Consider the following 13,458-nt stretch of genomic DNA (forward strand, 5'->3'; position numbering starts at 1 on the left):
GTGAAGAGAATATTCAGAGGTCAAGTCACTGGCTGGGAAAATGCCCAGAAAAGGGAAAAGAAATAAGACTATAGAAGGTTACTTTCTTGGTGAACAGGCATTTCCTCCCTTCCTTTCTGATGAGGAAGAACAATGCTTATCATCAGGCAAAGACACAGAAGTCAAGGGCTCTGTGTCCCAGCCCACCCAATGGGCTCAGGCCATGGAAGAGCTCAAAAAGAATTTTGAAAATCAAGTTAGAGAGGTGGAGGAAAAGCTGGGAAGAGAAATGAGAGACATGAAGTCAAAGCATGAACAGCAGGTCAGCACCCTGCTAAAGGAGACCCAAAAAAATATTGAAGAAAATTACACCTTGAAAAATAGACTAACTCAATTGGCAAAAGAGGTTCAAGAAGCCAATGAGGAGAAGAATGCTTTAAAAAGCAGAATTAGCCAAATGGAAAAGGAAATTCAAAAGCTCACTGAAGAAAATAGTTCTTTCAAAATTAGAATGGCACAGATGGAGGCTAATGACTTTATGAGAAAGCAAAAAATCACAAAACAAAACCAAAAGAATGGAAAAATGGAAGACAATGTGAAATATCTCATTGGAAAAACAACTGACCTGGAAAATAGATCCAGGAGAGACAATTTAAAAATTATGGGCCTACCTGAAAGCCATGATCAAAAAAAGAGCCTAGACATCATCTTTCATGAAATTATCAAGGAAAACTGCCCTGAGATTCTAGAACCAGAGGGCAAAATAAATATTCAAGGAATCCACAGAACACCTCCTGAAAGAGATCCAAAAAGAGAAACTCCTAGGAACATTGTGCCCAAATTCCAGAGTTCCCAGGTCAAGGAGAAAATATTGCAAGCAGCTAGAAAGAAACAATTCAAGTATTGTGGAAATACAATCAGGAGAACACAAGATCTAGCAGCCTCTACATTAAGGGATCGAAGGGCATGGAATAGGATATTCCAGAAGTCAAAGGAACTAGGACTAAAACCAAGAATCACCTACCCAGCAAAACTGAGTATAATACTTCAGGGGAAAAATTGGTCTTTCAATGAAATAGAGGATTTTCAAGCATTCTTGATGAACAGACCAGAGCTGAAAAGAAAATTTGACTTTCAAACACAAGAATGAAGAGAACCAGGAAAAGGTGAACAGCAAAGAGAAATCGTAAGGGACTTACTAAAGCTGAACTGTTTATATTCCTACATGGAAAGAAGATATTTGTAACTCTTGAAACTTTTCAGTATCTGGGTAGTTGGTGGGATTACACACACACACATGCACACACGCACACACACATAGAGACAGAGTACACAGAGTGAATTGAAGAGGATGGGATCATATCTTAAAAAAAAATGAAATCAAGCAGTGAGAGAGAAATATATTGGGAGGAGAAAGGGAGAAATGGAATGGGGCAAATTATCTCTCATAAAAGAGGCAAGCAAAAGACTCATTAGTGGAGGGATAAAGAGGGGAGGTGAGAGAAAAACGTGAAGTCTACTCTCATCACATTCCACTAAAGGAAAGAATAAAATGCACACTCATTTTGGTATGAAAACCTATCTTACAATACAGGAAAGTGGGGGATAAGGGGATAAGCGGGGGGAGGAGGATGATAGAAGGGAGGGCATGGGGAGGAGGGTGCAATATGAGGTCGACACTCATGGGGAGGGATAGGATCAAAAGAGAATAGAAGTAATGGGGAACAGGATAGGATAGAGGGAAATATAGTTAGTCTTATACAACACAACTATTATGGAAGTCATTTGCAAAACTACACAGATCTGGCCTATATTGAATTGCTTGCCTTCTAAAGGGAAGGGGTGGAGAGGGAGGGAGGTAAAGAAGTTGGAACTCAAAGTGTTAGGATCAACTGTCGAGTAATGTTCTTGCCACTAGGAAAAAAGAAATACAGGTAAAGGGGTATAGAAAGCTATCTGGCCCTACAGGACAAAAGAGAAGACGGAGACAAGGGCAGAGAGGGATGATAAAAGAGAGAGCAGATTGGTCATAGGGGCAATTAGAATGCTTGGTGTTTGGGAGGGGGAGGAGATAAAAGGCGAGAAAATTTGTAACCCAAAATTTTGTGAAAATGAATGTTAAAAGTTAAATAAATAAATTTAATTAAAAAAAGATAAAAAAAAATATAGAAGCTGATAAATCTTTTGTAATTCTGATTGTGTTTCAACCATACTTGAATTATTTCTTTCTAACTGTTTGCAATATTTTCTCCTTTGAATTAATTGTCTTCTTCCAGTTGTATGTGCTAATATTCCTTGTCACCAAAGTAATATTCCATAGTCTGATTTTTTCTACTCTCTGCACATTTTTCCAGCCAATTACTTGACTTTTTAGCTCTTTGTTAAGGTGGGACTCTGCTTCCAGATTGTGGAGTACACTATTCCAAGCTTCAGAGGCTTTGTGCAGCTGTTTTCAGAGATATTTCTGTAAATTTTTAATTCTTCCAGAGTTGTATGATCAAAGGCGAGGTGTACTCTGGTCTGTGAGTGAACACAAGCACGCCTTTCTACTTTGGAACTGTGTCAAGGATTCCCTTCTCACCACTGCCACAAACTTTGCCACACCAGCACTCCTCACCCCAGGACCACCCCCCAGGATTGTGACTCAGATCCTAGCAAAGGCAAAGCAAGAGAATTCTGTCTTAGAGACAGCAAAGAGATCTCTGCAGTCTTTCTCTGGCACTTGATCCCTGGCACTGTCTGTGGCCTGAGAGCTCCAGAAGCAGCTGCTGCTGCTATTACCGCCTTAAGACTGGGCTGGGGCTAGACCATGCTCCTCTCTCACTCAGGTGGCATAGATGTTTCCTACTGACTTGGTGTTTGTGGATTGAGGCGTCTGAAAACTGCCACAGCTGCCAGTGATTCAGTCCCCTAAGGCCTATTCTGAGTATTGCTGGGTTTTGGTCTGTCCTGGCATGACTCATCCTGGATTGTGCTTCTCTCCAGCCTGGTGCAAGAGACCTTTCCTGTCCACTTTCCTAATTGTCTTGGGCTAGAAATTTGTTTCACTTTGTCATTTTTGTGGGTTCTGTTGTTCTAGAATTTGGTAGAGTCCTTGTTCACAAGTATTTGGAGGGACTTGGGGGAGAGGTCAAGGAAGTCCCTGCTTTCAGTTTGCCAACTTGGCTCTGCCCCTTGATTCTTGCCTGGAAAGTATCTAACTTGGACCTTTCCTTCCAGCAGAGGGGCAAGGAATGTCTGATTCCATTAGTTGAAAATATTTCTGGCAAAGTAAAATTCTGAGAACTAAAATCATTGAATAAAGTTCTTTCCCTCAAGAGTATTGAATGCAAAGTCACAGAAGGAGAGTAAAGGGAAGGAAAGGTGCAAGGGCAATTAACTCTGTTTATTTACATCTAACAAGGTGCTCAGGGAATTGTACTTAGAAGCACAAATCATGGAAAGTCCTTCCATCTTTCCACTGTGGTCTTCCCATATAGCCTGATAAAACCATATCTATCCAGAATTTGAATGCCTTTTCTTTGACAGAATATGAGTCTTGGACCAGTTCATGGCCAAGAATTTGTGGAAGAAGAGAATGAGTGAGTGAAGGAAAAGGAACCTGAAGATTGGGCACAGCAGCTAGCATCAACATGTTTTCCAGTAATTGCTTCCCCCAGGAAACCTTGATCTATCATTGGAGCATTCTTTTATACAATTGGTGAACATGCATGTGTTAAGAACCTACTATATGTGAAGGTATGTGCTATCCTAGACTCCAGGGATACAAAGTCAAAAATCCTGCTCTCCAGGATCTTGTACACTATCAGGGGAAGCACCATGTACACAAATGAATACACAATTTGTACAAAGTACATCAAACCTGGAAGGTGGGTGCTATTATTATTCCTATTATCCAATTGAGGAAACTGAGGTTAAGTGACTGACTAAGAGTTACACATCTAGTAGCTCTCTGAGGCTGGATTTGAACTGAGATCTTCCTGACTCTCAATCCAATGCTCTGTGTACTATGGTGCCATGTAACTACTAAACACTACAAATTACCAAAATCTCTCAGAAACATAATATGAGACTTTGATGCCCATATCACTTCGAGGGTTGTTGACCAACAAACTGTTGAAACTATGGAGACCTGAGTAACGCCTTCCACTACCCAAATACCATCCAGGTATTATTATTTGAGTAAGGAAATTGTTGTGTAAATTTGGAGCCATTTGGACTAACTTTGTCACCTTGTGGGTTGATCTGGGACTAAGGGCAAAAGAATAGGAAGCAGTTTTATTGAACAATTTGACTATTTAACTATTGAACAGTTTTGGTGAAGAATTTTGGTGAAGAGCTCCTGAACCTTTTCAACTACTGCATTTTATCTCCCCGCTGAAGTCTTTTATTTGTGCTTATCTTTCTGAATTATATTTTAGCAGCTTAGAGAAATGCTTCCATTGGAAGATATGAGAATATGTTGTCAGTAAAAGAACGGCTTGTGTTAACCCTCTGTTCTTGAGGAATACATTGAAAGAGCTTAGTAACTTGGACATCCACTTTAGTTGCTTTGGGGTCATTAATTGTCACTTCATGGCTTCAGCCACTCAACTAACTATGCTGTGGTTTAACCCATATCCCTGTGTATGGAAAGGGTAAGAAAGTAGTTGTGGACAAAGAATAGTGCCCACTCGACCACGGCTCTCTCACTTTTGTCTCCTCCAGGCTGGCCTGGTGGATGGCTTAGTAAGTGCAGGGAAGCCAAGAGTCCTTGTAGGCTCGAGCTAGCCCTAGGTGTTTGGAATTGGTTTGGGGTGTTGGTAAATACCCAACTCATGTTGACCTCTATGTTTTTGACACATTCCCACTATATTTTCTTGTTCTTCCTGTCTGATTCAAGGAATCTGTAGAAATGGGGAATCAAACAGAGGTCTTAGATTTTTGCCTTTTGGGTCTATCTGACCAACCAGAGCAGCAACAATTCCTCTTCAGATTGTTTCTGGGCATGTACTTCATTGGGACCCTGGGCAATCTGCTCACCATCCTGGCAATTTGTTTTGATTCTCATCTCTACACCCCTATGTACTTCTTCCTTGCCAATCTATCTTTCCTTGATCTCTGTTTTATCTCCACCACAGTTCCCAAGATGATAATAAATTACCTGTTAGGGAGTGATGTCATCTCCTATGCAGAATGCCTGGCTCAAATGTATTTCCATATTGCCTTTGGTACTTCAGACAGCATCCTCCTCTCTGCAATGGCCTATGATCGTTACTTGGCTGTCTGTCACCCTTTACACTATGGCACAATCATGACCTCACATCTTTGTGCCCTATTGGTAATTGTGCCTTGGGTTTCTGCTCACCTCATTGCAATGGTACATGCCATATTGTTAGCTCAACTATCTTTCTGCACAAATAATAAAATTCCTCACTTCTTCTGTGACATAAATGCCTTGATAAAGCTCTCATGTTCTGATGCCCATGTCAATGAAATGTTGGTTCTTCTCTTGGGGGGGCCAGTAATTTTAATTTCTTTCATATGTATTTTGGCCTCTTATACTCCTATTGTCTTTGCTGTGTGGAAGGTCCCATCAGCTCATGGGAAATGGAAGGCCTTCTCTACTTGTGGCTCCCACTTGTCTGTGGTCTCTCTTTTTTATGGCACCATCATTGGTGTGTATTTCAATCCCTCCTCCACTCACACAGCCCAGAAAGACATGATAGCAACTGTGATGTATACAGTAGTCACCCCTACACTGAATCCTTTCATCTATAGCCTTCGGAATAATGACTTGAAAAGAGCTCTGGGGAGGCTTCTTGAACTGCAATGCTTCTCTAAGGGATAACTATAGTGACATTTGTCCTACTCCAAAAGTGCTAAATGCAGTGTAATATAAACAGGCTAATGGAAGATCGGTGAATTGATTTCAATGTGGATGGAGGCCCTTAGTATCAAAGGACTTTGCCATTCATGCCATTGAGTTCAATATTTGTTTTAATGAATCATTTTGAGGATATAGATGACATGTTTGTCAGATTTGTAGATGACATAAATCTGAGAGAAACAGCTCATGAAATAACTTTTTAAAAATAGAATTCTAATGCAAACACATTTCAGCAAGTTGTGATAATGGGTTGAATCTAATAAAATAGGCATAATTTAATTGGATTAATAAGGGACAAGTATAAAGTACTACACTTTGGTTCATAATTTCAATGGCACAAGTACCAGGTAGGAGTGAGGTTGCCAGACAGCAGCTCATATAAAAATAGACCTGGCATTTTAGTGATTGCAACATATTCTTAAACTTTGATAAAAATATGAAAATAAAACGCTAAAATAATCTCAAGTTTAGTGAAAAGAAGTTTAGACTCTAGAATGAGAATAATCATGTTTTGCTTTCTTCTACTATAATATTTTAGTTCATTGTTTTCTATTCTGATACCACATATAAGAAAAGGCATTAACAAGCCAGAATGTATCCAGAGGAGGGTAGCCAGAAAAATGAGAAAACTACAAATTATGAATTATTTCATACAAGTAGAATGGGGATATTTATCTTGGTATAGGGAGGATATTGGTGTGAGGGGAACTGAATGGACAACATGACAATCTTGAAGTGTTTGAAGGGTTGTTATGTGGATAGGGATTAATCATTTTGTTTGAAATCAAAAAGGCTGACCTAGGACCAATGAAGGAGAATTGTGAGCAAGCAAATTTCATCTGGAAAAGCTTCTTCATAAGAACAATGCAAAAGTGGAGTGGAAAATGTAAGAGGTATAAACTGTCTATGGCTGGAAATCTGCAAAATAGCTTCAGAATAACCAATAGGTAGGAGGCTCTAGATGAGATCCTTATGTACAGAGTAGAGTAGGCAATTTCTGATATCTTTTCCATCTCTGAGACAATATGATTCTGTGATTTAGCATTTAAAAATAATTTTGCATTTATAACATAAGGTAAATAAGTTATCTATACTCTATTTGTCATGAACATAGATACATAAGGAACAAGATTTAAAAGAGAAACAAAGTATGTTGCATACCTTTCTGGAATTTCATTTACCATTTTCAATTATGACTTCATTCTGATATTTTGTTATTTTAATAAAAAAGAAATGAATGTTATGCCTGATTTGAGTCTTTCTATGAACTTGGTGGGGAAATTGGTATCTTAGGTATTAGCAGCCTTTAATATATTAAAGGATTTGTTTAGGACTTTACCTAGTCTCCTGAATTGTCCTGTCTAACTGGTTACATTTATGGTCAAAGTCTAAAAATCTTTCCACATTCAGTCCTTTTGTGTCTCAAATAGTATGAAAATGTGGAATTGTTAATATACAACAACCCTAAGCCCTCCATTTAAATTCCTATTTTATGCCAAGCCAAAGTTGGACAATAGATATACAAAGACTAAGTTGTATTAGTGCTTGCCTTCAGGAAGCTTACTTTCTAGGGGAGGCAAGCAATATGTTTTCATGTAATAAGAACAAACAAGTAATCCTGAACACTATTCTCCAACTCATAGGGCCTCTCAGTTCTAAAGGGCAAAAACTTGTTCAGGCTGTGAAAGCAGTATGACAGCATTCTATTTCACAACAGAACTCAGCCAGAGACCAGAGGAATAGATGGATGAGGGATAAGACATGAAGGCTGTGTTATATTCCATTAAGTCTTAGGGAAAAAGCCTAGCATTTACCAGAAACCAGTCTTTTCCAGCCAAAATCACAGAAGATCAATGTTGTTGAACCATGATGTGCCCAATGAAACTCTTAAAGAGAATTTTTGAGATCTAACCCCTAGAAAATCCACCACCATCAAGCTAGGAATAAGAGGAAAAAGAAAAAAAGACAAATTCTCAGAGATTTCTGGAGGAAGAAAAATCAATGAAAGAAAATATGCATAAGTAAATATACCAACAAAGAAGATATTAAGATGAAGACATTAATGGAAGAGATTATGGTCTCTAGATTAAGGAAATGACTTAAGGCCTCTGTGAATAAATATTCTAAAACAAAGGAAAATAAACCATCACCTGATGAGGCAGAGGATCCTGTGGATTACTAAAAGAGACAGAACCATGACATAATATTCCTGAATGCTTTAAGAGAGAAATGAAAACTGTGAAAGAAGAATTTATGGACTGCATAGAAGAAATAATTATCTGGAAAGAAAAATTTGAATCTTTGGTGACAAGTCTCACCAAAGAAATGAAAGAGAAAATAATTGATTGGAAATACAAGTATAATCCTGACAATAAATGAAAAGAGTTAGATAATCAATAATGAGAAAACATTTTTTAAAAAACAGACCTGAAGAAAGTATTTCTTTTCCAAATTGTCAGACAACAGAAATACAAGAAGTTTAAACACCATAGCAACCAAGGACATTAACAAGGAGAAAATAACAACTGAGATCATTAAAGAAGAAGTTAAATAAAAGTCGTCGATGAGAAACAAGCCTGAAACATCAGGGAGTAAATCTCATTATACCCCACATAATGAAGAATCGTTTTTTGGTGGGACTGAATTACAGAATGAGAGATTGAACAAAAGAAGAGACATGAAGAAGAGAGAGAGAAGTAGAGGAAGTACCTTAATCAAGTCAAAGGCTACCAACAAAGGGAGAATTAGTTCTGTAGTCTCTCTGGAAGAAGAAATACTATAGGAGAATGTGTGAGGAGGCAATGGTAGGGATTTGAAAATAAAAGGAAAGAATTGGGGAAATTCTATATCAGTGGTGGGGGGCTACTACTGATGAGTATTTCCATGGGAGAAGAGAGAGAATCTATAAAAGGAGATGGAGGTAATTATATAGTTTTCAGGCATCCTGTCTCATAAGAAGCAAAGCTCCTAGGTACAACTAAGAAGCAAAAGAGTGGGAACTCATGGACAATAGAGGAGATTTTTGAGGCAAATGGAATACAACAGGTAAGGGAGGGATCAAGGTCAACAATAAACTGAATAATCATGGATGTAGAAAAATTCCTAGCGTAGGGCAACATCCTCTCTATCCCAAACTTGAATTGATATTTATCAAAGTGAGATACTCAAATAAAGGGAGTCAAGGGACAATATCTACAAGGCAATAACACATAAGATATTTAGAAGGAAACTTAAAAAATACCTCAAAAATTGGAATTCCATGAAGTATGGAGACACTAAAAAAGGATTAAACAAGTGTGAAGTCCATGAATTAAAGGGAAAAAAAAATCTGGAATAGACAAAAAGGAAAATAAATAATAAAGAAAATGAAAGAAAAAAATTTCTTTTGGAAAAAGACACAAAAAAGAAAATCTAAAACTATTGAACAAAACAAGTTGAAAGGGAAGAGAGAAGAGGAATTCTACTTGAATATTTAACTAAGGGGAAGAATTAAATGAATGGATAAAGACAAGACAAAGAAACTGATAATCAAAACTCTTAAACAAGATAAAGACATAAAAATTGAGATTGAGTGTAAGGCATAAGATCTGGTGGAGATAGGGTTGCATTAAAATAGACTAGATTATAACTGACAATACTGTCTTGTGCTTACAGGGGAAGAAGGGAAAAGTCCCAATTTAGGAAAAATATAAAAGACAAATAGAAGGAAATATAAATGTAATTCTTTCAACTTTATTTATGAATGGCTTAAATGATCCAATAAAATGAATAAAAGTGACAGATTAGATAAGAAAACAAAGCTCCACAATATTTCAACATTACATATATGCTTATGGGAAACATATTTAAAATACAAAAGATATACGATGTAGAAAAATGAGGGGCCTGGAAAAAATTTACTGTGCAACATGCTACTAAAAAAACAAAACAAAACCAGGAGCTTCTATCAGATCATCAGACAAAGAAAAAGCAAGCATTCACAACATAAAAGTTACAAAAGGAAATTATTTTATGTTGAAAGGAACTATAGAAACAAACCAATATCAATATTAAAATTGTATGCTTCAAATACTTAGTATTTAAATTCATACAGGACTTATGAATTGAACTAGAAGATATAGAGAGTGACACAATAACATAGACAGTAACTCAACAGTGGCTGGATATTTCAGTGTCTGTCTCTCAGTTTTGGATTAGTCTAACAGGAAGTTAGAAGATAAGATCTAGAACTCACAAATTACTGGAGAAACTAGAGCTAAAAAATTATGGCATCTCATCACTACCTGGAACTTTTTAAAAAAAATTAACTGTATATTTTGGCAAAGAGATATTGTAAATAACTGTCAAAAATAAAAGTAGCAAATGCCTCCACTACAGATCATAACACAATAAAAAAAAAGATAACTGCAGGGATCTCAAGCAAAAAACAAAGACTCAAATGGAGACTTAACAATGAAATCTTAACTAATGTGTGGCTCAGTGAACAAATCAGAGAAATAATCAGTAATAACCTGAAAGAAAAATTATAGTGATACAACAGCATGCCAAAATTTCTAGGATATAGCTATACAGATATATAAACAAAATAGAAAAAAATGAGTAATAAATTGAATATACATTTAAAACCTAGAAAGTCAAGAAATAGAAGTTAAAGCGCAAAAGAGTAAATATTTAAGACTAGAAGAGAAATAAACTAGAAACCAAAAAATATATAGAAATAATAAGACTATAAACTGACTCTTTGAAAAGACTAATACAATTGATAAACTTTTAAACAATCTTATTAAAAAGAGGAGGATGGGAAATGAAATCAACAAAATGCAAAGAAGTAAGGCACATCCATCATAAAACCAGAAGAAACAAAAAGAATAAGCAGAATACCTAACATGCACTGTTATATGCTAACAAAACCAAGAATACAAAACAAATAGAAAAATATCTTCAAAAATTTCAAATATCCAAATAGACAGAAGACCAAATAGAGATCTTAAATAACTTAATCTCAGAAAAGGGAATAGAACTAACTGTAAAGGAACTATTCAAGAATAAAATTCCTGATCTTGATGGATTTATGGGAGAATTCTATCAAACTTCCTTTTTTTTGTCAGCTGTGCAGCCCTTTATTAGAAGATAAAATAAAAGGTATCAGTTGTACAACCCAGGGAGTAGTTGACAATCTTGGAGATTTATTATATTCTAATACAGATGATTTACAAATGCAATTTTCATTATTAAAAAGCTTCCATCCTTTTTTTGTTTCTTTACATTTTACAAAACTATTCTAAAAGTTCAATAGTGCACAGGTCTGCAAAGAGAGCAAATTTGGAATATGGTAAAATGCTTTACAGGTTGTATTTGAAGGACAATCTGCCAGAATCACTTTACATCCATCATCATTTTTTTAAAACATAAAATATTTTGATGCCAGCCTTACTTCATTCCATTGTGCTAAACAAGAAAGCATTTTATAATGAGTTGAAATTAAGAAATGACTGCAACTACTAGAAAAGAAGGGAAGAAAGTTCTATTAATTGTGAGACTTCAGTATCCCCAAAGACCAGGAACTGTATCTTTGTAAGCGCTGGTCTGGAATCCTATTTAGAGGATGAATATGTGCAAGGGGTATACCTGAGTATTAAGAGCTTCAGTGGATTGCAAGTGCTGTAGCTGCATAACTCAATGAAATGTCTTGCCGGTTTCTACACTGTCTTGACTGGCAATAATTCAAAATGAAAAACTCATATTCATTCCATTCTTCTGGAGCTCTGTGACAGCATTTAGTAACACCCCAATGGGATGTCTTCCACATATTGTTATGTTATGTTACTTTATGGTATTTCTTCAAGTAATTGCTAAAAGAAATATGGGATCCAGCTGTTCTATAATACTCATTCCCATTTTATCTAGATGTTAGATGGATCTATAAATCTTTTCCCTGAGATTCATCATGGTAACTGTAAAGGAACCTTTAACCCCAAAGGCAGAATTCAGAAGAAACCACAGATTATTAGGAACTGCTACATATTTACCGAAGAGATTTCTGAATTCTTGTTCTTTTGACTCACTCAGAGCTCTAAACAATACAGAAATAATGGTGAACTCATCCTTGTGGCTTTCCATGGTTTTAGCAATATAAGGCAAATGCATTTCAATACTCTGTTCATCATCAGCTGTCTGCAGAGACATGGACTCAAACATTCCTGTCTTCCATAACTCTCCATAAATCTTTTGATTAATACAAAGGTCATAGAGAGGCATTTTATATGTGTGTGTGTGTGTGTGTGTGTGTGTGTGTGTATTATATATATATATATATATATATATATATATATATATATATATATATATATATATATATATATATATATATATATATATATATATATATATATATATACCCACACTGGAAAGTGCACATAGAGAATAGAGACAAGGGCAGATGATGGGAAAGTCCAAGAATGAATATTCTCTGCATAATAGGTGGATTGACTTGTTTATAAGCATGAGCAGGACAAAAGCCATAGTAAGTATATCCTGCATGTGTGGGTAGTCGGGGGGGGGGCAGTAAAGGCTCTAGTAGATCTTTTTGTGGACTGTACTTGTGAAAGTCAAACTTCTAATTTTGCATTCAGTTGAGGACCTGAGGCTATGTACCAATGCCCATCACGACTGGCTTCCCAGCAGACCACTCAGTGGGAGATCTTGGAACTTGTGTAGCCTGTGGTACACAAGGGTGAATGAGGAGGTGGCAGCAGTGGCAGCTGCAGGAATGGGTCAGGGAGGGAAATTCTATCAGACTTTCAAGGAACAATTATTATCCATACTAAACAAATTATTCTCAAAAACTGAGAGAGAAAACACTCTACTAAATGTATTTTAGGAGGCAAATATAAACCTAACACTTAAATCAGAGAAGTATTCAGCATAATAGAATTATACAAATCAACATTATTAATGAGTAGCCATTCAGAAAAATTTAAGCAAAATTCTATTAAAAAGACTAAAGTGATTTATCAAAGAAACCATGTGTTGTGATCAGATTGGATTTATATCAGAAAAGAAAGGAAAACAATCAACATAATTAACCATAATAAATATCCAAAGCTTCATAATCATGTCAACTAATGTAAGAAAAGCCTTGACAAAGTGGCAAAACTACTGAAAGTATAGGCACATAATGTCAAAAAAGTATCTATCTAAAACCAAAGTAAATATTATAAAAAACGAGGGATATACTAAAACATTTTCCAGTAATTATGGGAGTAAAGTAAATATGCCCTTTCTTGCCAATATTATTTAATAGATTTCTGGAACTGCTAGCAATAGTAATACCAATAGAAAGAAATGAAGGGAATACAGATAGTGGTAGAAGAGAAAAAAATATTCCTGTTTACTGATGCAAGGTAATCAGCAAAGATACTGATTGAGACAATTTTAAAAGTTTTAGAAAAGAAGGAAGCTACAAAACAAATCCTCAAAATCAACTTCATTTTTCTATTTTAATAATAGCAAAACTCAAAAGTCAATAATAAAAAAGCTAACTCCCCTTCTGAATAATGACAAATTACCCAAAGTATTTGGGATCAATCTGCATTGTAAATAAAAGATTT

At 36.0% G+C, this 13,458-nt stretch overlaps 1 protein-coding gene and 1 pseudogene across 1 annotated transcript; one reads left to right on the forward strand and one right to left on the reverse strand.

Moving 5' to 3' along the window:
* Positions 1 to 4,873: 4,873 nt before the first annotated feature.
* LOC140502207 (olfactory receptor 1f45-like) lies at positions 4,874 to 5,809 on the forward strand. Its single transcript, XM_072606516.1, has one exon. It carries the CDS (start codon positions 4,874 to 4,876, stop codon positions 5,807 to 5,809), a length of 936 nt encoding a protein of 311 aa, XP_072462617.1.
* A 5,683-nt stretch (positions 5,810 to 11,492) lies between these two features.
* LOC140498136 (protein MEMO1-like) lies at positions 11,493 to 12,388 on the reverse strand (annotated as a pseudogene).
* Positions 12,389 to 13,458: the final 1,070 nt, after the last annotated feature.

This window comes from Notamacropus eugenii, chromosome 4 (genome assembly GCF_028372415.1).
Source record: "Notamacropus eugenii isolate mMacEug1 chromosome 4, mMacEug1.pri_v2, whole genome shotgun sequence".
NCBI classification, from domain to species: Eukaryota; Metazoa; Chordata; class Mammalia; order Diprotodontia; family Macropodidae; genus Notamacropus; species Notamacropus eugenii.

What these genes read in the sequence shown, in the direction of transcription:
- LOC140502207 (XM_072606516.1), top strand. Translation starts at nt 4,874, where the DNA reads ATGGGGAATCAAACAGAGGTCTTAGATTTTTGCCTTTTGGGTCTATCT.